Source organism: Peromyscus californicus, unplaced genomic scaffold (assembly GCF_007827085.1).
Source record: "Peromyscus californicus insignis strain IS unplaced genomic scaffold, ASM782708v3 Scaffold_19__1_contigs__length_69161282, whole genome shotgun sequence".
Taxonomy (NCBI): Eukaryota; Metazoa; Chordata; class Mammalia; order Rodentia; family Cricetidae; genus Peromyscus; species Peromyscus californicus.
This window is the reverse complement of record NW_026294491.1, coordinates 39,824,370-39,850,414: the sequence shown is the minus strand read 5'-3', so window position 1 is coordinate 39,850,414 and position 26,045 is coordinate 39,824,370. Positions and strand designations below refer to the sequence as shown.

At 49.3% G+C, this 26,045-nt stretch overlaps 2 protein-coding genes across 3 annotated transcripts in view; both read left to right on the top strand.

The window, feature by feature from the left end:
• The window catches only part of Arhgef4 (Rho guanine nucleotide exchange factor 4), a 151,015-nt gene that overhangs the window by 118,025 nt on the left and 6,945 nt on the right, over positions 1-26,045 (top strand). For both annotated transcript variants that reach the window (XM_052745178.1, XM_052745179.1), the window contains exons 5-6: positions 12,029-12,165; positions 25,175-25,354. In XM_052745178.1, coding sequence (XP_052601138.1) covers positions 12,029-12,165; positions 25,175-25,354 — 317 coding nt within the window. The remainder of the gene's footprint in view (positions 1-12,028; positions 12,166-25,174; positions 25,355-26,045) is intronic.
• Smim39 (small integral membrane protein 39) lies at positions 21,814-25,291 on the top strand. Its single transcript, XM_052745189.1, has 2 exons — positions 21,814-22,096; positions 25,175-25,291. Exon 1 carries the CDS (start codon positions 21,889-21,891, stop codon positions 22,057-22,059), a length of 171 nt encoding a protein of 56 aa, XP_052601149.1. The 5' UTR covers positions 21,814-21,888; the 3' UTR covers positions 22,060-22,096; positions 25,175-25,291.

Below are 26,045 nucleotides of genomic sequence, written 5' to 3'. Positions count from 1 at the left end.
GGCCTTTGCTGTGGGACACACGGAGTGAGCCTTTTAATACTGCCTGACTGTCAGCATTGCGGGTTAGTGTGTTCTTAGAATGGGCATCCCAGCCTTTCGATTTGGGATGTCTTGGCGAATTCTTTTTTGTTTGTTTATTTTTGTCAACATGTTCTTCCTGTGTAGCCCAGGCTGGACCTCAGATTCATGATCCTTCTGCTTTAGCCCCTGGCAGGCTGAGAGAACAGGTGTATACCATTAGCCCCAGCTCTGCAGAACTCTTAATGAATAAACAAATAGGGCTTCTCATGACTACATCTGCCAAATAGGTATTTTCACACCCCAACTCCATGCAAGACATTAGTATAGGGGCCAGGGCACCCAAGGTGCAGCAAGCCAATATCCCTTCTTTCAGCCAGCCTGCAGCACCACTATGGTATCGTGGTTCTAGTGAATGGGGCTAGTGAGCATACCCTTAATGGTGAACATTCAGTTCTGCCTCGAGCATCAGCTGCAGATGATGGGGAGGCCAGGCAACCAAGGACTGTCAGGCATAGCACTGTGTGCCTTAAGGTCAAAGTCATGCTGCCATATGTGAGTATTCTGAGCCTCAGCATCCTAGCAAATGATACACAGGGAGATGCCTGGTGCATCGTGATCTCTGTTTAGACCCTGGCTTCTCTTTGCTTTCCAGTCTGGGAGCCATCGTTTGTGGTTTATTTTGTACTGATTTTTGAGATGATGTCTTTCACTGAACTGGGAGCCCGGCATTTAGCAGGATTAGCTGACCGGCAAGAACTTCTCTAGCACTGGGGTTGCAACGTGCACCCTAGCTTTTAGATGGGTGCTGAGGGTCCACATTCAGCTCCTCATGCTCACACAGCAGCCACTTTGCTGACTACACCATCTCCCCAGCCACCTCACACTGTTTCTGCAGCTCTAAGCAGAGTCCTGGCCAGGACACTCAGTGCACAATCATGGATGGGACTCGGCGTGAGGCTGAATTGCTGCAGGGCAGGAGGGTAAAGCTGTCTAGCCATCTTTCTGCCAGACTCAACCAGCTGGGGAGAAAGTACATGACCCATCCGCCTCTGAGCTCATGCTGACACTGACTATGCAGAGACTCTGGTGTCGAGACTAGGATAGCCTCTGACTGGGCAGCAGTCTGCCTCGACTGGGCTAGTCTGCGACAGCAGCTAGACCAGTGCTAAGGTGCAGAAACATTGAGGAGGAAGCCTCATGTGACGGCCCAGCCTGACATGCAATGCCAGGCACAGTTGTATGTCCATCCGCTGATGACTTTCACACCAGTCTCTCAGAAGCAGACATCCATGCAATTAACAGGCTTCATGAGGGAGAACAGAACGGGCTGTGGGCAGTGGTGATCCGTGAGTTTGTCCAGGAACCATGCACAAGCAGTTTGGACTGAATGCACCCTTTTAAACCCCCAATTTCCAATGACTGAAGGGGGAATCTTCATCAGCGTTGTGGGAGGAAGGGATCTTTATCCCACAGAGTTACCAAACACCCTCAGGGCCAGGTCCACCTCTGGCTTCCCTCTCCTGTTAATAGTCCGCTGTCACGCCTGTGCAGTGAGTATTTTCATCACGGAAGCTATGTTTTCCAGCTCTGGGATTTTCATTTGCTACTTGGTTACAGTGTCAGTTTCCTTGCTATTTCTTCTTCCTGTGTGTTCTGGAAGGCTGTGGTTTTTTGGTTGTTTTTTTTTTTTTTAATGTATTTGAGCACTGCTGTGTTTTGATGTATATGTGTAGGGTGGTGCACATGTGTGTGTCTATGTGTAACAGTTTGTGTGTGGTGTCCATGTATGTATGTGTTCACGTGTATGGGCGCACATGTGTATATGTGTGTATGAAGGCCTGAGATCAACATTGGGCATCTTCCTCCACTGCTCTCCACCTCTCTTTTTCCATTTTCATGTATGTGTGTTGTACATGTGTGTATATGCACATTTGCATGTATGGGGGTATACATGGATATATGTGTGTCTGTGCATACATGCATGTGGAAACCCGAAGTTGATGTCAGGAACCATGCATCCCTATTGTTCACTGAGGCAGGATCTATCAGCCAAACCCAGAGCTGGCTGGTGGGTGTGGCTAGCCTTGCGGGCCACAAGGCTCCAGGGATCCAGGTGTTTCTACCTCCCCGGTACTGGGATTACAGATATGCACTGCCATTCCTAGATTTTCACATGGGTGCTGGGGACCCAAACTCAGATCTCTATTCTTGAACGGCAGGCATTTTACTGGTGAGCCGGCTCCCTAGACACTTGTTTTTGTTTCGTTGAGACACAGCGCTATTTCATGATGCAGCCTGGGCTGGCCTCAGCTTCCTCAGTGCTGTGTTACATGTGTGTATCACCATGCTCAGCCCTGCTGTTTCTGCATGACTGAAGTGCATCCCTCTTACCCATCTCTTCCTGTTTGTTCATATGGCCACTATGGGACTATGTCTTAGTCACTGAATGACAGACTGTAAAGTGTCTGGATTCTGTTATGCTTCTTTTAAAAAATTCTATTTATTTATTATTGAAATGACATTTATTTATTTACTTATTATTGAAATGATAAAGGACCTTAATTCAATTCCCAGAACCCACATAAAAGCCAAGTGTGGCAGTGTGTGCCTATAATCCCAATACAGGGGAGTCAGAGACGGGAGAATCGTGTGTTGTTGGTTTCAGAAATGAGATGGGGAGTGACTGAGGAAGACACCCAACACTGTCCTTTGGTCGCCACATGCATGAAGATGTGCACACGCCACACATGCACACAGTCACACCAGAGATGGAAGACTCGGAGAGTAGATGTTCATGTGTGTTAGAAGCACACAGACCTGAAGGTGTGTATCAGTTTCCTGCCCTTTCCTCTGCATCCCAGTGAAGCCTTTACAGATTCAATTGTTTCTTTCTTTTCTTTTCCTTTTTTTTTTTTTTTTTTTGGTTTTTCGAGACAGGGTTTCTCTGTGTAGCTTTGCGCCTGTCCTGGAACTCACTTGGTAGTCCAGGCTGGCCTCGAACTCACAGAGATCCACCTGGCTCTGCCTCCCGAGTGCTGGGATTAAAGGCGTGCGCCACCACCGCCCGGCTTTCCTTTTTTTTTTTTTTTTTTTTGGTTTTTTCGAGACAGGGTTTCTCTGTGTAGCTTTGCGCCTTTCCTGGAACTCGCTTTGGAGACCAGGCTGGCCTCGAACTCACAGAGATCCGCCTGCCTCTGCCTCCCGAGTGCTGGGATTAAAGGCATGCGCCACCACCGCCCGGCTTTCCTTTTTTTTTAATGAGAACAAACAAAAATTGGATGTCAGAAGAGGCAGTGAAAACGTTTCTTGATTTTTTTTTTCCCCTAAGAGTGGAACTAATAGTTCTGGTATTTTCTCACACTGGAGTTCACTAGCCCTCTACCCCAACCAAACTCAGTTTGGGCAGGAGAATTGGTCTGAGTCTCCTCACTGTTGAACACCATGCCCAGGAGAGTGATGAGAACTATTTTGACAAGGAGACAAAAACGGCCCGGAGCAAAGTGCTTCATTCATCTTGAAGGATGCATCCATTGAAGAGACAGCGTCAGAGTCAATAAGGAAAGGGAGGGGAGCGGACGAGCAAGATGCAGTTTGTGTGCATCCTGCATGTTTCTGCATGTATCCGAGGGCTTGCATTCCCTAAATCAGGACCACGAACACATCCCTCAGTGCCACCCCCCTGGGAGAACATTGGCTCCGTTGTTACTGTTTTGAAACAGGGTTTTGTATAGCATATGCTGGCCTTGAACTCACTGAAGAACCAAGGATGACCTTGGACGTCTGAGCTTCCCGCCTCCACTTCCTGAGTGTGGGAGTTGCAGGCATGTGCCACTATACCCAGTTAATGTTATGCTGGAAGCTGAACCCAGGGATTCCTGCTTGCTAAGCAGGCACTCTACCAACTGTACGATATCTCCATCCCTGATGCATACACTAGCCACAATAGTGGCTGCTCGGGCTTCCATCGACACTGATGAACTCAGCTTGGTCGGGAGCTCGTGGAGCCGAAGTGGGATGAACAGGTGCAGAGGGAAAGGAGGCCACACTGGCAACCCTCGTGTGGTGTCATGACAAAAACTTACACTCTCAGATAAATGGGGCCTTCAGATTGCGTGGTCCAGCTGTATATGACAGGCATTCAGGCTGTTTGCAGAGTGGGACAGCAGCTGGGTGGGGACACCAGCTGGAAGGCTCTCGGTTACTCTGAGGACAATGACATGACTACTCCAGAGGTTGGCAGAAGAAGCATAAGACATAGTTATGCTCTGGATAATAAAGGGCGGGGGCTGGTAGATTTGCTCATTGGTGTGGATGTGAACTGTGAGAACGTGACGGGTAACTCCTAGAACTTGAGGTCATTGTGGTAAGTGAAATAAGCCAGACTCTGAAGGACAAAGGCAAGTCTTGCATGTTTCTCTCTTATGTAGGAGAGCAGAAGGGGTAGGGAGGGGGAAGGGCTGGCATCTAAAGCAGCAAGAGGGGAAGTGAGAAAAGGAGGAAGAGAGGGAGGAAAAGGAAGGAAGGAAGGAAGGAAGGAAGGAAGGAAGGAAGGAAGGAAGGAAGGAAAAGAAAAGAAAGAGAATAGAAGGGGACTGTTGGCCGGGCGGTGGTGGCGCACACCTTTGATCCCAGCACTCAGGAGGCAGAGGCAGGCAGAACTCTGAGTTCAAGGCCAGCCTGGTCTACAGAGCAAGTTCCAGGGCAGCAAGGACTAAACAGAGAAACCCTGTCTTGAAAAACCAAAAGAAGAAGAAGAAGAGGAGGAGGAGGACGAGGAGGAGGAGAAGGAGGAAGACAATGACGATGACGACAACGACTGTTCGGAAGTTTCTGCTTTTGTGACTTCCTGCCTGAGGGGTCAAGAGGGGGCCAGAATCCTAGCTCCTGTATTCCTGGCACTCAGGAACTCAGGGAGCAGCAGCTGAGAGTTCAAGGACAGCCTGGCCTACTTAGAGAGACGCAGCCATTAAGAAGAACGAAATCGTGTCATTTACAGAAAAGTAAGGAGAACTGCAGAGCATTGTGTTAAACAAAGTCAGCCAGACCCAGGGAGACAAGTTTTACATTGGAATCTTAACAAAAAGAGGACATACCAGGCGGTGGTGGCGCATGCCTTTAATCCCAGCACTTGGGAGGCAGAGGCAGGCGGATCTCTGTGAGTTCAAGGCCAGCCTGGTCTACAAAGTGAGTTCCAGAACAGTCAGTTTTGTCTCAAAACAAAACAAAATTTTAAAAAGGCATGAAAGAAGGGGGAGATGCAGGCTCGTGTGTGTGTGTGTGTGTGTGTGTGTGTGTGTGTGTGTGTGTGTGTGTGTGTGACTGTGGGTACTCAGTGGAGGGGTCACATGATCCAGGTGTCCTGTGGACATCAGGAAAAATCAAACAGAAGCAGAGGAGATAGCAGACACGAGGCCCCAAGTTCAAACCCCAGCACCCACATTAACAAGCTGAGTGTGGCGGCTCACATCTGTAATCCCAGCACTGGGGAGGCAGAGATAGCCGGATCCCTGGGGCTCGCTGGCCAGCCAGCCTAGGGTACTTAGTGAGCTTCTGGCCAATGAGAGACTGTCTCAAAGGAGATGGCTAGCATTCCTGAAGATGACACCCAAGATTATCCTCAGGCCTGTGTGCGCACACACACACACTCATTCATAAAAATCTGTCATCAAAATAACTGGGACATGCTTTGTGGCACTGCCGAGCATGGGGTATAAATAATGGAAATGTTCATCAAACCATCTCATGGCCTGGCGCGTCCTCACAGAGCACTGTATTGTTTGCTGGAGCTTGTAATTGGTAAAGCTACGGACTTCCCTGTACCTCACAGGCATGGGCTCTAGAATACTGTGCTGAGGTCAGCACTTTCTGTTCAGTGAAAAATCATAGTCATGACCCAAACTTTGCACCACAGAGATAACTGTTCTCATCCTTGGCACTCCGAATTTGCCAAACCTAAAATTCCCAGGTGCCAAAAATCTTGCTACATTTACTACAGGAGTATAATGTTTCCCACTGGCTCCCTGTGTGTGTGTGTGTGTGTGTGTGTGTGTGTGTGTGTGTGTGTGTGTTTGTGCAACCGTGTACATGTGTACATATGTGCTCCTGTACGTGTGTGCACACACATGTGAAGACCAGAGGACAACTTTGGGTGTTGTTCCTTGGGAGCTTCCCATATACATTTTGTTTTTCAAGACAGGGTTTTCCTGTGTAGTTTTGGTGCCGCCGCCGCCACCGCCGCCGCCACCACCACCACCTAGCCCCCACATGCGTTTTTAAAAAATTTTTTTTTTTAATTTTTAGTCCAGGAGGTGGGGTGTGGGAGCCCGTTCTCGGGTTCCTCATGGCTGTACCCAGCAGGTCTGCATAGAGAGGATGATTAGGACCACTGGCCTGAGTGCAGGTGTCTGAGATGGTCTGCACTTGGCTGTGCTGGGGGAGGAGGTCTTTTGCTCCACCCCTTGGCATCTCTATAAATACCCTGGGGCAGAGACAGTCGGGGCCTGTTGGAACAGGTTCCAGGCCCTCTCAAGGCTATCCTGTATTTTTTATCTGTTTATCTCCACAATCTAAATCCTTCTAATATTTGCTGCTGCTCGCACTCAGGAAAACTCTGGGGAGCTGTGGGGTTGGTGGGTAAACACCCCGCAGTGGGGTGTTGTATGTAATATGAGTGCAGGTTCCCACAGAGCCAGAGGCGTTAGAATCTTCTGGAATTGCAGGCACTTGTTGCTTTTTGACATGGGTGCTGGGAACCAAACTTGGGTTTTCTGTGAGAGTAATATGTGCCCTTAGCCACTGGCCAGTCTCTCCAGCCATGGTTTTTTGAATCAGGCTCTCTCACTGACCTGGAGCTTATCACTTAATCGGTGCTGGCTGACCAGCAAACCCTAGGGATCCACCTGTCTCCACCTCCCCAGCTCTGGGATTACAGGTGTGTGCCTTTGTGCCCGGCTTTTTATGTGGGTGCTGGGAATCAAACTTAGAGCCTCATGCTTGTGCAATGGGTACTTTACCAAGTCATCACCCTAGTCCTTGAAATTGCTTTATGAAGTAGTTGGGGCATTACAGTGTAGCTAGAGTTTTCCTGCCTGGCCCACAGTCAGGACAAATCTCTCTCACCTGCCAGTCCCACAGCCGCTCAGACCTGACCAAGACTTATATTGCTTACAAACTGTATGGCCGTGGCAGGCTTCTTGCTAACTGTTCTTACAGCTTAAATTAATCCATTTCTATAATCTATACCTTGCCATGTGGCTCGTGGCTTACCGGCATCTTCACATGCTGCTTGTCATCGTGGCAGCTGGCAGTGTCTCTGACTCAGCCTTCCACTTCCCAGCTTTATTCTCCTCCTTGTCCCGCCTATACTTCCTGCCTGGCCACTGGCCAATCAGTGATTTATTTATTGACCAATCAGCAACACACTTGACATACAGACCATCCCACAGCATTGCAGCCTCGTGTTACAAGATTGGAACTCGATTCCCAGGTTCTTTACACGTGGCATCGTGGCACCAAGCAGACAGTTGCATCAGGAAGGGAGGTCATGGACAGGGTGGTTAAGGCAAGTGGAGCCTTTAACCATTTTAAGTTCTGTTCTACATGACAAATTATTTTCACAATATTGCAGCACCATCACCATTATATATTTCCAAAAACTTTCTCATGTCTTCAGACATAAACTTGGAGCCCCAGAGATGCCTCGGGACTTAAGAGTGCTTGCTACTTTTGCAGAGGACCTGAGTTCAGTTCCCATCAAGTAGCTCACAACCACCTGTAACTCCAGCTGTGGAGGATCTGATGCTTCTGCCCTCTGAGGACACCAGCACTCAAACATGCACATGTCCATACACACAGAAAATGCACATACACATAAACCTCGGTGGCTACTGAGCAATAGTTCTCTGTTCTCCCGTCCCATACTCCCTGGTGGACTCTTATTTATTTTGTGCTGTTAAGAGTTTGCCTGTCCGGATCTCAGGGAACCCTGAGGAAGATGGGGAGGAAGGATTGTAGGAGCCAGAAGGGTCAAGGACACCACAGGAAAACCCACAGGATCGACTAGCCTGAGCTCATGGGGGCCTACAGAGACTGAACCGACGACAACCAGGGAGCCTTCATGGGACTGACCTAAGCCCTCTGCATGTATGTTATAGTGTGTAGCTTGGTCTTCGTGTGGGACTCAGTGGGAGCAGGGGCTGTCTCTCACTCTTTTGCCTGTTTTGGGGACCCTTTTCCTCATACTTGGTTGCCTTGTCCAGCCTCAATACAAGGGGAGGTGCCTCGTCTTACTGCAACTTGATACGTCATATTTGGTTGATATCCACAGGAGATCTGTCCTTTTCTGGAGAGAAACAAAGGAGGAGTAGATGGGGGGACAGAGGGGAGGTGAGAGAGGGACTGTGAGAAGAGGAGGGAGGGGAAACAGTGGTCAGACTATAAAAAAATTTTTTTTAATAAAAATAAATAAGTTAGCCTGTCTAGACACCACATTAAGTGGAGTCATCCAGTGTGGTTTCTTTTGCACCACTGAACCCACTTAGCAGGGCGTTTTCAAGGTTCATTTCTTCTCCAGGTTGCACAGTACTGCACTGTGTGCTCATTGCCCACGCCCTGTCCTCTGCAGCGCAGAGCTGCGTTGTTCCCCTTTTTGGGCTATCTGGAATAATGCTGTCACAGATGCTGGTATACCAGTGTCCATCAACATCTCTGATGCCGTGTGTCGAGGGTGTAAATACCTAGGAGCTGTGTTAGTGACGGTTTTCTAGAGAAATGGAACCGATAGAATGACTGTAAAGAATTTATTAAATTAGCTTATGCAATGTGGTCAATTTAGCAACACAGCTGTCTCACTTCCGAGAGGTCGAGAACGCGGTAGTTTCTCAGTTCAGGAGCCTGCGTGCCTCCACACTTCCAATTTGGCACTGAAAACCTGGAGGGTTCCTGGAGAGGCCCAGGAGAAGCTGGTTTCTGAGATCTGTGAAGGAATCAGCAGCAGCCACAGGGTAATTAACTCATCTGCCACAGGCCAGTGGAGCAAAAAGTGAATCATCTTCTGCCAGGCCCCCTTTTATCTGGGCTGTTACCAACGCCTCCTCCCACACTTGACGTGGGTCTCCCCACGTCAGTTAAGATAACTCTGCCACTGAGGCTCCTCACTCAGTTGGATCTAAATTGTGGCAAGTTGACATTTGAAACCAACCATGACAGAGGGTATACATGAGATTATTGTAACACGAATCTTAAAGTGTTTTTATAATAAAAAAAAAAAAAACAGAGCCAGATATTGGGGTGAAAGCCGAAAGATCAGAGAAGCAGAGCCAGCCAGCCACAAGTCCTTACCTCTACGAAATCCTCAGTCTAAAGAGAGTGAATTCCTGTTTCCTCATGCCTTATATACCTTTCTCTGCCCAGGCATCACTTCCTGGGATTAAAGGTGTGTGTGTGCTTCCCAGTACTGGGATTAAAGATGTGTGCCACCACTGGCTCTGATTCCAGTGTAGCCTTGATCTCACAGAGATCCAGACAGATCTCTGCCTCCCGAGTGATAGGATTAAGGGTGTGTGTCACCACTGTCTGGCCTCTATGTCTAATCTAGTGGCTGGCTCTGTTCTCTGATCCTCATGTAAATTTATTAGGGTAAACAATATATCACCACAGATTATATGTGAACTTTATGTGTTGTATGCATATATATGGTATATGTGTTTGTGTGGGCATGTACATGTGCTTATGAGGCCAGAGGTGGATGTCAAGTGTCTTCCTCAATCACTCCATTTTATTTTTGAGACAGAGTCTCTCTCTCCGAGCCTGAAGCATACCAATTAGCCAGGTATCTATGCGCCTCTGCCTCCCAAGCAATGGGATTATAAGAATGTAACTTTCTTTCTCTGTTATATTTGTTATACCTGGCTTTCTTTATTTTACATGGTTCTTGAGGATCAAACTCAGGTCCTCATGCTTGCACAGAAAGAACTCTACCAACAGAGCTGTCCCCCAGCAGCTATGTATCGTTTTTAAAAACATTGAAAGGGTCCAGCTCCTCCACATCCTCGTCAATTTTCTTCCGTCTTTTGCTATTGTTATTGCTTTTACAATAACCCCCTAAGGATGTGATGTGGGAGAGATCACTGTGATTTGACTTGCATTTCTCTAATGATTAGTGACATTGAATATCCTTTCTTTTAAGGTCTATTTATTTTTAACTATGGGAGGTGGTACGTGCACCTGAGTGCAGTGCCCACGGAGGCCAGAAGAGGGTATGAAATTCTCCACATGCTGGAGTTACAGGTCATTGGGAGCTACTCAACATGAATGCTAGGAACCAATAAAGAGCTCTTAACCAAATTCAACAAAAGGGCAGCATACAAATTGTCTTAGTTAGGGTTTCTATTGCTGTGAAGAGACACCATGACCACAGCAACTCCTATAAAAGAAAACATTTAATTGGGATGGCTCACTTAGAGTTCAGAGGTTTAGTTCATTACTGTCATTATGGGAAGCAAGGCAGCATGCAGGCAGATATGGTGCTGGAGGAGCTGAGAGTTCTTACATCTTGATCCGTAGGCAACAGGAAGTAAATTGAGGCACTGGGCATGGCTTGAGTGTATATATGAGACCTCAAAGCCCACCCCCACAGTGACACACTTCCTCCAGTAAGGCCATACCTACTCCAACAAAGCCACACATCCCAATAGTGCTACTCCCTGTGAGCTTATGGTGGCAGTTGCATTCAAACTACCACACAAATCAACCTGTAAAATCACAGCCAATCAAAATGCAGAGTTGTGGAGCCCAGTCCCAGTGAATACATCTACAAAACACTCCTGCACCTAAGGCTAAGGGAGCATTGCAGAAGAGAGGCAGACAGATTGTAAGAGCCAGAGGATCAGGGAGTTGGCTGTGAGATTGTCTCCTAGTAATGTCAGAAGCGACATTAAGTCCACGCCCATAAAGTCTCACATGACTGCCCAAACATGAACTGAACAAGGAGGACACCAATAGACAAGCCAAACTGGACAGGTAAAAGCCCAGGAGACCTCAACCCTACACAAGGAACTACAGGCAGCTGAGGAAAGCCTCCAGTGGGAGAGGGGATCTTTCCCAGGGAAAAGCACACTAATTGGTTGTCCAGTGCCCAACAGTCAGCCCTGAAAACATACACACAAGTAACATTATATAAACCAGTAGGTTATATTTAGTAATATATATATATATATGCATGTAATCATAATTAGTTGCGGGGGGGAAGAGTCCATGAATTTGAAGGCAAGCTGGGAGGGGTATATGGGAGGGTTTGGAGAGAGGAAAATGGAAGGGAGAAATGTTATAATTAAATTATAATCTCAAAAATAAACAAAAAAATAGGTATATTTTTGCTTCAAAAAGCACAGTGTGTGTGTGTGTGTGTGTGTGTGTGTGTGTGTGTGTGTGTGTGTGTGTGTGTACATGTGCATGCATGGCCCATGGCATACATGTAGAGGTGTGTGTACATGTGCATGCATGGCCCATGGCATACATGTAGAGGTGTGTGTACGTGTGCATGCATGGCCCATGGCATACATGTAGAGGTCAGAGGATTGCTTATAGGAGTTTGTCTCCCCTTCTACCATATAGATCCCAGGGATTGAACTTGGGTGGTCAGGACTGGTAGCAAGGACCTTAACTGGATAAGCTATCTCAGAGGCCCCCAAAGAGTAACCGCTTTTCTTAGATCTTCTACGGCCCTTTATGCATAGTTTTTAATTGAACTCAGAGAGTTCTTGGATGATGTGTCCCAGCCACCCCTGGCATCTCCTTGTCTACCAGGTTGTTATGGCCCAGGATTGATGTCAGTGACTGGAGCTTTCCATTCAGCAGGCAAGGATGGCTGGACAGAGTAGCTCCTGGCCTTCTCCTTCCTCCCGAAGAAGTAACACCTGGTCTCCAATCACCCAGTTCCTTTGCCACACGCTGCTTCCTTCCACCTCCCAAGCTGACGCTCTTTGCCTGCTGCTGTCTCCCCTTCCAGGGATGCCCGATGGAACTCTGGACCCTGTGTGCGCCGAGGAAACAGGCAGTGAGGAGGACCTGTACGAAGAGCTTCACAACTCGGGGCACCACTACAGCCACCCTAGAGGCGGTGGAGAGCAGCTGGCCATCAATGAGGTAGTGTCAAGGAAGCTCAGCCAGTGGAAAGAGGGCCTCTCCGCGGGCTCATGGGAGTCAGATTGTGTTCGAAGCACGTGGCGTGGCTGGGGTACGCCCAGCACCCTTTATCCCGTGGCTGTTACCCCCACAGTGAGGCGTTTATAGCACAGTGTGTTTAAGGCAGAACTTCCTTGGGTTTGCGGAGAATGCACAGGAGCAATGCCAGGCAATAGTCCTGGCAGAGAGAATGACCAGGTCTTCCTGTTATTCCAGCTCAAGCGACGAATTCTGCGTAGACTCTGCATGAAGCAAGGGAGAACCCATAAGCCGGTTTCCCTCCTGTGGACACAAGCTCAGCCTATTGCTGTTGCTATGACAACTGTGGGCCACTTAAAGGTTTTTCTATTTCCTAGCTAAGGAGATGAAATTAGTGAGAAATGTCATCTGGGCAGAACTGCTTCCCATGACAAGTTCTCCTTTGAAGTTTTAATTGGCACATCTTGTGTATGTTGTATTTATTTACAGTATGACAGGTAATAGACATACCCATTACCTTAAAAAATTTATGATTTTTGTCAAAGATTTATTTATTTATTATGTACACAGAAGAGGGTGTCAGATCTCATTACTGATGGTTGTGGGCCACCATGTGGGTGCTGGGAATTGAACTCAGGACCTCTGGAAGAGCAGTAGGTGCTCTTAACCTCTGAGCCATCTCTCCAGGCCATATGATTTTTTTATGTTGGGAAATTCAGAACCCCAGCCACTAGCTCTTTTGAGTGCTTGTGTGTACATGTTCATATTGTACAGATGAACATGTGCGCTCATGTGTTTGGAGGCAAGATGGTAACCTCGACTGTTGTTCTGTCGCTGGCCACTTTGATTTTTTTTTCTTTTTTTTTTTGTTTTTTTTGTTTTTTTGAGACAGGGTTTCTCTGTGTAGCTTTGCGCCTTTCCTGGAACTCGCTTATGGAGACCAGGCTGGCCTCGAACTCACAGAGATCCGCCTGGCTCTGCCTCCCGAGTGCTGGGATTAAAGGCGTGCGCCACCACCGCCCGGCCCACTTTGATTTTTGAGACAGGGTTTCTTACTGGCCTGGAGGTACTCAAGTAGGTTAGGCTGGCTGGCAGGCTAGCCCCAGGGGTCCAACAGGCTCTGCCTCCTCAGCTCTGTGATCAGAAGTACATACCAACCACCACACCTGGCTTTATTGTTTAAGATGGGTTCTGTGGATCCACCTTTTGTCCACGTTTATATGTCATGCAATTTACAGACTGAGCTATCACCCCGCCCCTCTTTTAAGCTATTCTGTGGGGTGGGAGGGGGTGGGGGGCTCACAGGCACCTATGAATTTATACCCACACATGCAGATACCACCAGCTCAGGATCTGCCTGTTTGGGCCCCTGCAATACTAGGGTTAGAGATGTATGTAGCCATGCCTGGCTTTTTACGTGGTGCTGAGGATTCGAACTCAGGTCCTCATTCTTAATTGAATGCACCAGGGCTACTCCACTGTGCTACAAAGTTCTGGAGGCTGTTCCTCCTATTCAGCTGCCCTACACACACACACACACACACACACACACACACACACACACACACACACACACACACGCCAGCTGTTAACTAATATTTTTTAAGACAGAGCTTTTGAAGCTTTGGCTCTCCATTAAATGGTCGCACACGCTCCCGAAGAGTTTTCGTTAGCAGATGATTCGCAGTCGGCTGTGAGATCTGTGAGTGGATGGCAAGTAGACCTGTCACTGGTGAGGGGACAAAGACACAGCTCCACTGTGTCCCCCTCATCTTTTAGGGACCTTAGCTCAAGCCAAACCTAGATTCGTGGCTCTCCAACACAGGAAGGAATTTCAGGCCTAGGCAGTTTGAAGCCGAGTCCAGAAATATTTTAATATAAACTGAAGTGTGGGTGCTGAGGGGCAAAGAGGGATGTTCAGTCAGAAAGATACACATAACCAAGTGTGGGCGTGGCCTCCTCAAGGGAAACTCACCACTAAGGCCTTAGCTTTAGCTGTATGTACTATTTTGGTAGTCCTCGAGTGGCATCGTAAAAGGTTGCTAAGGAACCTTTTTTCCTCTTCCTTTTCTCTCTTTTTTTCTTTCTTTTTTTTTTCGATAAATGGGATTAGTGGCTCTGGAGATATGATGGATTATATTATAACCACATATGATTTTATAAATATATATATACATCCAATATAATTATAACATATATATCTAATATAATTATAATATATATATACATCCAATATAATTATAACACACACACACACACATATATATATATATATATCCAATATAATTATAAGGTGAAATCAGGATCCACTAGGGCTGCACATAGGGTTGAGAGACCATCTCCTTTCTCTGTAAATCTGGTGAGAGTCCTAGAAAATTGCAGGTTTGTAGCTAAGAAGGAAGAACAGTTGTAAGCAGTTGTTAATTGTGATGGGAATGTTGCCCCCTCGGAGACAAGAGGCTTCAAGCTGATTCCCGGGTGAGGGGCTCCTCTCCTTTCTCATGTCCCTGTCATCTGCCTATCCTGCCTTAGACCTCTCTGAAAGCAGTGTTGGGTGTGGTGCCGTCTTCACACGTAAAACCGAGTAGTGGGGTTCGTGGCAGGTGGCCTCTTCTCAGAGGCCCAGGTCTAGATAGTGACTGTTTCCTTTGTAATACTTCTACATTGCTGTGGCCTGCCAGAGCATGGTGGAAAGGTGTATTCCAGCTCTGGGGTGAGAAGATGTGGTCCACCATGGTGTAGACCACATGGTGGCTGGAGGGAGCTCATCCATGGCGGAGCAGCAGCTTCTCTCATGACACCATCCAGGAAGCAGAGGGCCTGGGCTGGAAGAAGGGTCCGGCTAATCTCTTGAAAGTCCACTGCAATGACCCACCTCTGAAAACCATGTCTTCTCACCCCAGGTTTCTAAGACTTCCCTAAACAGTGTCAGCAGCCTGGGATGTGAGCCTATGAGGGGCATTTCACATTTGAACCACATCCCTTTTTTCCCTATTTTATATTTTTTGTTTTTGTTTGGTGATGCTGAAGGTTGACGCCCAGGCCTTGCTCATGTGAGGTAACCTTGTACCACTAAGCTATACCTCAGTACTCCAATAATGATTTAAAAGAGTCATTCACCAATGCTGGATGCAGAGCGTGGGAAATGACCCAGTTGGTCACATGTTTACCTTACAAACATGAGAACCTGAGTCTGATACATGGAACCCATGTGAAAAAGCTGGGTATAGTGGTATGAGCAGAGACAGGCAGAACTGTAGATCCCTGAGGTTCACTGGCCAGCCAGCCTAGCCTAGTTGGCAAGCTCCAGGCCAGTGAGAGGCTTTATCTTAAAAAAAAAAAAAAAAAAAGGCATCCAGCTCTTAAGAACACACCGGAGGTTGTGCTCTGACCTGCACACACACACACACACACACACACACACACACACACACACACAACCACACACACGTGCTTTTTCACTGGCACATGCACACAAGTACATCTGCTTATGCACATATTCACACACATATTATTGGTGATAACACCCAATACAAAATCTGTGAAACAGAGAAAAACACATGCAAATAAGTTAAAATTTCTAATTAAACAAGTAAGTCTGTGTGCATGTGTGGGTGAGGGGTCTTGGAGGATTGAACCAAGGGCCTTGGGAATGCTAAGTACATGCTATATCACAAAGCTATACTCTAGTCCCCCAGTGTTTCTCTGTAACTGACCCTCATGAACACTTTTGATGGCGTGTTCTCATCCTTCCTCACCTTGGGCTCAGAGCCAGGAAGGGGATCCCAGGTATCCTGTGTGTATAGTATGGAGCATGGAGTCGGCAACCAAATGTTGATTTCCTCCTCTCTGATAAGAGATGACCAGGAAGCGGCATGGGGACAGACCAGAAATATGACCATAACTTGCTGTGGCCGGTTCTAAGTAGATCTCAATAATGACAACCATAGTGCAAGATCCAGAGAAGCCCAGATCTCTCAGGAGGCCCTGCGCCCAGGCTCCTTTATGCTCCTGACATGCTACATGGCTGGGGTTCTTGTGTTTTATAGCTACGCATTTCCTTCCCAGGGTGAAACTGTAGAAAGGTACATCTTGAGTTTTTGAGCTCTTCATCTCTAGACAAGGACTTCAGGCACAGAACTCCGGTTAAGGAAACTCCAAAGCCAGGACTACCATATAAGAACCAGGAAGAGACAGGTGAGCCATGTGCAGGTGATGTGCCGAGGGCCCCGTGAGCCAGCATAGGTGGTGTGCATGTGAGAAAGGCCTTTGAGGATAGGACAAGCGGTGTCCTGAGGAGTTCTGTAAGTACCAACTGCACTCCTTAAAATAGTTCACTTCTTTGTTGGCTCAAGGTCTTTCAGGGTACAGCCAGTCAGGGATGGGAGCTTCTTTCCAGTGATGCAGTGGGCTGTGCAGGGAAAAGGTTGAGTCCTTACTTGGGTGCATTCTCCACAAAGCTTACCTCAGTGGAACCACCAGTACTTCTAGATCCTAATGGAAAAAGCAAGAAGTGGGTCTTTAGAGACAGCGGAAGGGCAGGTGAGGCATGAAGTATGTCCCCCAGATTTCAGGGACAAAGCCCAACTAATTGTGGCTCTGGGGATACAGTCAAGAAAGATCGTGTGCCTTCTGGCCTGCAGAAGGCATCAAGTAGACTCTTACCAGAGGCTCGGAAGAGATGTAGGGGATGATTGCTGGTGATAGGTTAGCTCCTTTGCCTTCCTGGGGGTAGCCTCTTCCCACCCCTCGGGCATTGTCTGCGCCTGTAGGGACCCAGCAGGAAGCTCTGTTGGGGGTTAACCTGAACTTTATCCTTGAACATTGTTGGCGCAGGGGGTGTCAGAGGAAAGTCATCCTCGGTGATTTTTGGGCTCTCATAGATCACATACTCACTTGTGTTTTCTAAGTCGTGGTGGTCATATTCTAAATTGTGAAACTTTCATGTTCATGCCGCCATTAGGAGAAAAAAAAGGACTTGTCAATTTCTTTAAGGTTTTTAGAAAGCATTTTAAGGATGTGTCTGTGTCTGTGTATGGGTAGATATACAAGGAAAGGCCAGAAGAGGACATCAGATTCCCTGGAGCTACAGTTATAGGTGGTTAAAAGGCACCAACGGTGGATACTAGGAATCTAACCTGGGTCCTCTTCAAGAACAGTAGGTGTTCTTAACTACTGAGCCATCTCTAAAGCCCTTAGACTTCTCAAGTTTTTACGAGAGGGAATCCAAACCCTCTAGCCAAGAGAGTGGTTGAAAAATGAGGATCAGAGAAACAATTTGCATTCTGGGTACCCAGGGAGTGACTTCATTGCTTATTCACAAGTGTGTACATCGTGGGTATAGTGTAGGTTTGTGTATGTTGAACATATATGTCACATGTGGCCTGTGCACTTGCTGTATGCCAGGCAATGTGCCTGCCCTAGCATGCAGATGTATAGAAGGCACAGTCCAGTCCTTCCTGCAAAGGGCTGACCATGCAGGAGTGGGATGTGTATATGATACCTATCTTTTTGTGTGCCCTGAAGAACATGAGAAGGTGGTGCAGGGTCTTATTCTTTCTGTATTCCTTGCACATACTTGCTCCTGGCCCCTTGGGACTGTCCAACATCTGCAGGATGAATCAGCAAATGAAGCAGTTAATTGTCCTCAGTTCCTGCAAGCGTCTCTCTCCTAACAGCATTGTCCTGCATAGAGCCTTCTCCAGATGCCTGTGACTTGGGTCTGGGCATGCCTGTGCTTCCTATCCTGCCCAGCTATGCTAGGCTTCACTGTGATGCCTGCTGCCTGGTCTGAGTCTATGCTCAGCACAAAGATTTTTCCAAACTGGCAAGAGTAGGAAGTATCTGTCTGTGGATCTTTATATGTCCCTCCCTTTCCATGACCACCCAGCATGGCTTCATCTCCACCGTGTTTCAGTTCTACTGGTGTGTGCAATGATCTTGGGAGAGGTGGATGAGGGACCTAAGGTCTCCTGTAAACCCCTTACCACCCATGCATGGCAGCCTGGACCCTCTGGGTCAGGCCATGGCCGAAACTTCCTCTTAGCTCCAGCTGCACCCCACATAGAGGAGAACATTGGGATGCCAGGGTTCCCTTTGTTACATGTGCACATAGCTGCTTGGATCCTTCAATTCTGGGGTGGAAGCAGAGTACAGATGACTTGTAGGTCATCCTGCCAGAAGCCCAAACTAGAAGGCAGACAGACACTAGAGAAGAGCCATAGAATGTGCCATCCGAACTTAAAATGTAAACAAGAGCGCTGTCGACTATGAGATAAGCACAGCGGTGGGAAGCAGAATTGCCCCAGGACACTGTGTCTCCCAAGGGTGCTCGGCGTCTCTCCCCCTGGCACTGTGTGGCACATGTGAGGGTACTTCAGGACCCACGGCCACTTCACTATGCAGTCAGCTGACCTCTGGCTCCAAGTGTCTCTGTCTTCCCCAGGCTCCTGTGATGACAGACACAGTGGGCCTGGCCTGGTTCTCACACTCCCTAGCCTGAAGGAGGAGCCTAATACCTGTTGGTGCCTCATTGTCTTGTGATCACCCTTGTTGGTTGGGTAACCAACTGCCTCAGGAGCTCCCTGAGACAGGGAAGGAGCAGCTGTAAGTCCCCTCAGACCCCTGCCGCCCTGTGAGCCCAGAGCTGTAAAGCCAGATAGTGGTCACACTTCCAAAGCAGCTTTTGCCCCTCCATTATTACCCAAAATAATAGAACTTAGGGCTCAGCCTCCCCCACCTCAGACATCTGTGTCTCTCTTCCCCTTCCCTGTTAGTCTTGCCACCTTGGCACACCAGCCTAGGGGCCTGAACTTTTATCATCAAGCTGTTTTATTGTTTGGGGTCATGAAACACACAGAGAAGAGCTGTAGCCACTGTTATCCCAGACATATCCTGAGCTCTTGGCGTTCAAAAAGCCAAGAATACCTGGGTAGGGTGGTATCCCCACTTAGTTCCCGACCCAGCCCAAATCCAAGGGCCTTTTGTCCTATTCCATGCTTCTGGGTGATTCTGCTCCTATCATGAGGTGAAGGCCATGCCCACAGCTGGGGTTTGGGCCTCTTTGGATCTAGCAAAGCAGGTGGACAGAGTTCTGCTCTGAGACTTTACCCAAGGATCTGAGGTGAGCAAACATATACTCACCGCAGATGGGGTACTGAGAACAAAACAGAGAAACCCAAGTCTAGCTTAGTAAATCAGTGAGTGTACTGGGGTTACACACAGGAGCATAGCTGACTCAAGAGCAGGTGCATCACTGAAAGGCCCAGCATGTGTGATGACTCTCAAGAAGGCTGTATCCCTGAAGCTCTCTGCAGGACTTGTGGGCAGCTCAGCTGGTCAGAGAGTCTCCCTAGTGATTCTTATTACTTATGTAACCCTGGGCCTTGTGAATCTTGTATGTTTTAGGAACTTTTTGAGAACTATGAGTTGTATGCTTACTGAGTTTTCTAAATTGTTTACCTTCTGAGTCCTGAAGAACTTCCTTCAAAGATGGAATGTAGCTGGAGAGTTTTCTCTCCAGCTCCCGCCAACCCCGCCAGTCCCGGAGCCCACTTATAAAATAAACACACAGACTCTTACATTATTTAAACTGTTTGGCCTAATGGCTCAGGCTTCTAGCTTTCTAGTTCTTCTATCTTAAATTAACCCATTTTTATTAATCTATAAGTTGCCACGTGACTCGTGGCTTACTGGTACCTTACATCTTGCTTGTCATGGTGACGACTGGCAGGTCTCTCCCTTCCCTTCCTGTTTCCTCAATTCTGCTCTCTGTTAGTCCCACCTATACTTTCTGTCTGACTATTGGCCAATCAGTGTTTTATTTATATAGAGCAATATCCACAACAATGGAATGTTTTATTTCAATGTCATAGACCCCACGGTGCTTCAGCCTGTTGTGCTAAGGTGCCTAAGGATGCAGAGGATACCTCCTCTCTATGTAAACACAAGTGCACAATAAAACATTGGCACAAGTCATGGATTCCCAGCCTCACTCCATTAGAGGGCAGGTCCCCAGCCTTACAGGAAAGTTAGGAATGGAATGGCAGTGACCTTTGGGTGTCTTCTAATGTTCCCCTATATTAGTTTTCTATTGTTGTGATAAAACACCATGACCAAGGCAATTTACAGAGTTTATTTGAACTTACAGTTCTAGGGGCTAAGAGTCCATCATGCCAGGGAATTACGGCAGCAGGTGGCAGACATGGCGGCAAGGACAGCTGAAAGCTCACATCTCCAACTGTAAGCAGGAAGCATAGAGAGCACAATGGTGCAAGTGTTTGCACTCTCAGAGCCCACCTCTAGTGACATTATTCCTCCAACAAGGACACAACTCCTAAGTTTCCTATAAGAGTGCCATCAGATGAGGATCAAGTATTCACATGCTCCAAGACAATGGGAGACATCTTATTCAAACCACCATGTTCCCTAGACCCTTTGAGGAATGGGGGAACAAACCTGGTACCCAAGATTTTCTACAGAACTGAGTAGATGCAGTACCCCAGATAGATGGTTGAGGATGAGCCTGCAGTGCAAGAAGGCAGACTGCCCCCTTCAAATCCACACAGCCCCCCACACATACACACAAGTACATGCACAGATAACCTACACATGTACTCACAGAAGTGTCCCTCCTCACAGATACACGTGTATGCACATTGCACATAGGAGCACATGTGTACACACCTGGGCTCTTCAGCAAGGTGGTCACAGGTACTAGATCTGAATATATAGTCACCTACACATGAACACCATGCTTCCTCTGCTGTGTGTTCATCCCTCTAAACTACAGTCAGTCTCAGGGGGACATGCTGGGAAGACTGAGACCTCTGCCCATTTGAGGTTGTGGGTTTTGTTTGGTGCTGCCTGTGAGAAAGACAGCTGCATGTCCAAAGGCTCCAAATCCCGTTCTGGTGGTTGAGGTTGATCAGTCAGGCCCAGGTTCAAATCCTACCCCCTACTACCCTGTGTTGCTGGGTGATTGTGTGACAACCAATTATCAGATGTTACAGAGGCAGAATTACTCATCTGTGAAGTGAATGCCGGGGTGTCGAGACAGCCTTATTAGAATTAAGAACCCTTGGTCCTCCGGGGATTTGTCTCAGAGAGGAAAGTACTTGTTTAGCAAGCATGAAGCCCTGCATTTGATCCCCAGAACGACATAAACCAAGCATGATGGTTCATATCGGTAATCCTTCCTCCGAGGAGGCGGAGGTAGGCAGACCAGAATTTCAAGGTCACCAATGTAAGATAAATGTATTTAAAACCAGCCTGGACTATATGACAAAACTGAACTCCAATCCACCCCTCCCCACAGCAACCTTGCCAAGCATTTCGGCCCGCTGGAGAATCCTTGGGTCGGCTAGGTCCCCAGGCACCCCCCAGGACTCCCATGGCTATCTGTGAACACTGTGTGGATATTAGAATCTTCTGACCTCTCCCAGGGAAGCGCCCAGGGCAGATCATAACGCACTTCAGAGCCGCAGCAACCCCGTCATGCGACTTTTAACAGGCCCCCTCCCACCCACCCCCCTCTGCAGCTCCTTCGCCTTGCTCCCACGAAAGCCCTAGATGCCGGCTCACTCCTGCAAGCTGTGAGGGAGGAGCCTGGCGGGTGAGCGCCGGCAGCTCCGCCTCCTTTCCGACGCCTCCGGCTCCGGCTCCGGGATCTCCCGGCGTTTGGAGCCCGGAGGTAGGCCGGGCGTGATGGCCAGGCCCCCGCAGCCCCGGCGTGGCCCCGCAACCCCTGGCGGTGCCCTACGCGCCCTGCTGCGCTGCAACCTGCCCCCGGGCGCCCAGCGCGTGGTGGTCTCGGCTGTGCTGGCGCTGCTGGTCCTCATCAACGCCGTGCTGATATTCCTCCTGGCCTTCCGCTGAGCCGAGCGCGCCTGGCACTGCAGGGGACCCGCGTAGGGTGAGTGGCACCTTCTAGCTGCTGTCACCGCAGGAACGCAGAGGGGAGGACTCCCCGCGGCCCTCGCCATGTGCTCACTGTCCAGGCCGGTCTGGGGGTGCCCCCGAGGATGCCACAGGGAGGGTAACTGAGGGGCGTGGTGGCACACGTGCCCAAATAGGCCTTTTCATCAGTTTTCGAGGCTGGGGAGGAGGGGGTGGGGCAACATGGCGGGTCTCTGAAGATGTGGAGGAGCTGGGACCTGCTAGCGGGGGGCTGTCTGGAATGGGTGTGCGTGGCACCGCAGGGCATGTATTGTGTGGGGGGCTGCAGGAGGCCTGTAGAGAATATCTGGGCTCCTCTGCAGGTGATACCTGCGTTTTTGGTTATTTTAGGCCTTAAAAAGTGCCAGTCAGTCTCCTAGGGCAGAGCTGCTGCTGTCTTGACTTGGAGCAGCCGCTCTGAACACACCCTCCCACCACATCCGGTGTTCAGGGCCAGCTTGGAGGGAAGGTGCCACCACCCCGCACCGGAGAAGAATTCAGGAGGGAGTAGGAGGGTGGTATGACGAAGGAGGTAGTGGTCCACAGGGGTCCGTTTGAGTCACAGCCTGGAGGCCTTACCCTCAGAGCCAGTCAGAATCAGAGGCACGGGGATTCTGCCCCTCCCCCTGGCTTATCTTAGTCTTGAACTTACCTGGGCTTTGGCACAAGCCCCACCTGCCCCCAGATGTCCCTCCATGTCAGAGGCAGCCAGCCAGCCTCTGCCTCCTCCTGCCAGGCGGAAGCCACCTGGAATCCTGTCCTCCGAGGCAGCTGGAGTGTGGGATTTAGGAGCAGGTGCCCCTGGTGGGGCCCGGAGAGGGGCTCTGCAGAGGAATAAACCTAGCTGAAGCTGGGGTTGGCCTCTGATACGCTATGAAATGCTCGCCTCCTGGAGCCACATTTTGTTTTGCCAGCGACATGAAAATGGTTGAATTCAGAGCTGGAGCTTGTTAGAGCCTTCCATTTGTGATACCCACGAAGGGGAGATTCTGGTTGCCGGGGTCCTGATGGGAGACCCAAGGAGCTCCGAGGATCTTCTCGGAAACACGGCAGCGTGTTTATCGGGTGCTTTCTGTGTTCGACAGCAACGTTGAGGTCCCACACCTCCTTCCCACTCCACAGACCTCCACGTGACTGGGCAGGGCCACTGTGGGACTTGTCCCTAATGCTACCCAGGACCCTTGTCTCTGAAAAGCCCCGCCTCTTTGTCCCATACCCTGAATAGCTGTCCCAGCCACAGTGAAGGTCCCACAGGGTCAACCCAGACTTTAGAATAAAAAGGCAAGGGTGGTCAGTGCCATGGAGAGGGACCTCCCTCCCTCAATACCTCCCTCCCTTTTCCTCCCTTCCTTCCTTCCTTCCTTCCTTCCTTCCTTCCTTCCTTCCTTCCTTCCTTCCTTCCTCCCTCCCTCCCTCCCTCCCTCCCTCCCTCCCTCCTTCCTTCCTTCCTCCCTTCCTTCTTCTCAATGCCTATTTGAGGGAATCCAGGGACAGAGGGGGCCACACTGAGTATGTGGGTTACCTCCCCAAATCTATGGCCTGAATTACAGACCCCAGGTCAGGCACATTCCCCTGTTCTTTCTCACTGAATTCCACCTCTTCTTGCCCCATGCATCCTTCAGGGCTTCACATGACAGCCCACTGCAGAAGGTGTGCTGGCTCCTGGCCTGCAGCAGACTGGCTCCTCCTGTGGCCTTGCCGAGTCCTCCTGCCTCATACCAGATGTGTGCCAGCCAGACTTATCTGCAGAAAGTCAGTGTTACAGAGACAATGAGCCCAGAGGTTGGAGGTCTGCTGTCTCCCAGGAACAACCCAGAGCTCTGTGCTGAGATCCTTGTGTGACTTTGAGCACAGAGAACTCTATGACAATGTCTGGCACTGGGGAAGAGATGTCGCTCATTTTCCTGGAAAACACTCCTTTTTCCTGGACTGATTCGAGGACTCAGATATGGAAGTATCCAGGGAGGCCAAAGGAGCGTGCACAGGGTATAGAGCAGCTGAGAGGCAGGACTGGATTGTGAGGGGACCTGCTTGGAGGTGTACCAGCCAGTTCTCTGTTGGGCTAGCCAGGAAGGAGGAGGCTGTAAGCAACCCCTACTCCACCGTCTGCTGCCCTAAGCCATCAGAGCCATTTATTCATAAAGCAGAAAACAGCCTTCAAAACAGAAAAGCAGGAGCCGTGGATGGAGGATAGAGCTCCAACCATTAGGGCCACCTGGAAGGGGCCAGGGGCAGACCACACAGTGGAGAGAGGAGCCTCACAAGTCAGTCGTCTAGGCAGAAAGATGCCAGTACATAGAGCTATCAGCAGATAGAACATGCCAGAGGCTTTACCTGCCAGAGTCAGCAGCTATGATAATTGTCTGTTTCTTCTCCAGCCTGGGAAAGAAAGGGAGGGAGTGGAGTGATTAAAACAGACCTCTGGGGCTCAGGATCTAAAGTCTGAGAACTGCCCGTCAGCTGGTATGGGTGTCTGAGCTGTAAGGAGCCCTGGTGTCATGTGACTGCTTCTTCAAGGGTTTGCGGGGGGGGGGGGGACCCCACAACAAATATGACCCAGCTGCTGTGATGGGCACTGCCATGGGTAAAACAGTACTGTTAATTGGGTGACCTCACAGGCCAGGCAAGTCCATAAGAACCTGCAGAGGGAGCAAGTCCTCTCTCTCACGTGGCTGCTGAGGAGACAGCTGCCTAGCAGGTAGCAGCTGCCAATTGCCCTGTTCCAGCACATGCCCCGGCCCCACCCAGTCCAGCCTCTCAGTGTAAGGCACTGAGGCTAAAGCCAGACTGAAGAAAGTCTGGCTGAACAGGGAAGGACCCATGTGACAGTCAATCTCATCTTGTGTTCAAGATCACTTCAGGCTCCCTCGCTGAGCTCAGACAATCTAGACACACCCAGGACACAGCGCTGCCCCAGAAGAGCTGCTGGCCTGGAGGGAAACTCCATTAGTTTCTCTGTAAAGCAGGCCAGGATCCCTGCTTCCAGGGCTGCTGGGTAGAGGCAGGGTACGACAGTCTTGCCTCACCGACTCACTTGCCTTGGCTCTCTCTACAGCTCATCAGCGATGGCAGTGTGGTGTGTGCTGAAGCCCTGTGGGACCATGTCACCATGGACGACCAGGAACTGGGCTTCAAAGCTGGGGATGTCATCGAAGTGATGGATGCCACCAACAGAGAATGGTGGTGGGGCCGAGTCGCAGATGGCGAGGGGTGGTTCCCTGCCAGCTTTGTACGGGTATGGACCCAGTCTGTGCTTTCCCCAAGCTTTGGAAGACTCTTGGCTCTGCTCAGAAGTCCAAGCCCCAAACAGCTCTGCAGTCCCAGGCATGGAGCATGGACTGCTTTCTCTCTGCTCTGCTGTTATTTGGTGCCTCAGACTGGGTGGGAGGAGGGGGTCAGAACGGTGACATAGACATTCTGCTCAGTCCCCCACTCCCAGGCCCTTGCTCCACAGCCCTCCGGGGCCAGAGAGAAGAGCAGGTCAGAAATGTAAGACTATGATGCTTTAAGATACCACCACTTCAAACAACCAATGCCTTCTACCCATGACTGTCGTGTTCATTGGGGTACGTGGGGAACACGCAACATACACACGGCCCTAAGAGATAGAAACCTGGGAGGAGGCATAGACAGTGAAATCAGACCCAAGAGAGCAGAAGACACAGTTCCAACCTTAGGCTGCATCTGGTCACCAGAGGACAGTTGGTGTAGACTCCCAAAGGACAGCAGAGGGAGGGAATTCCTAGGTACTCAAGAACTCCTCCTGTGCAGACCCCCACCCTTTCCTAAACTTAACAGGCTAATGATCTAGCAAGGCACCAGAATCCCTGTGCCTAGAGCCCTAGGATGAGTAGATCTGGTTCAGGAATTCCTAGTGTTTGCTCCAATCCCTGCTGAGAACAAAGTCTACTAGAGGAATGAATTTG

Excerpts from the sequence above, each read along its gene's own strand:
- Smim39 (XM_052745189.1), top strand. The coding sequence starts at position 21,889 with ATGGCCAGGCCCCCGCAGCCCCGGCGTGGCCCCGCAACCCCTGGCGGT.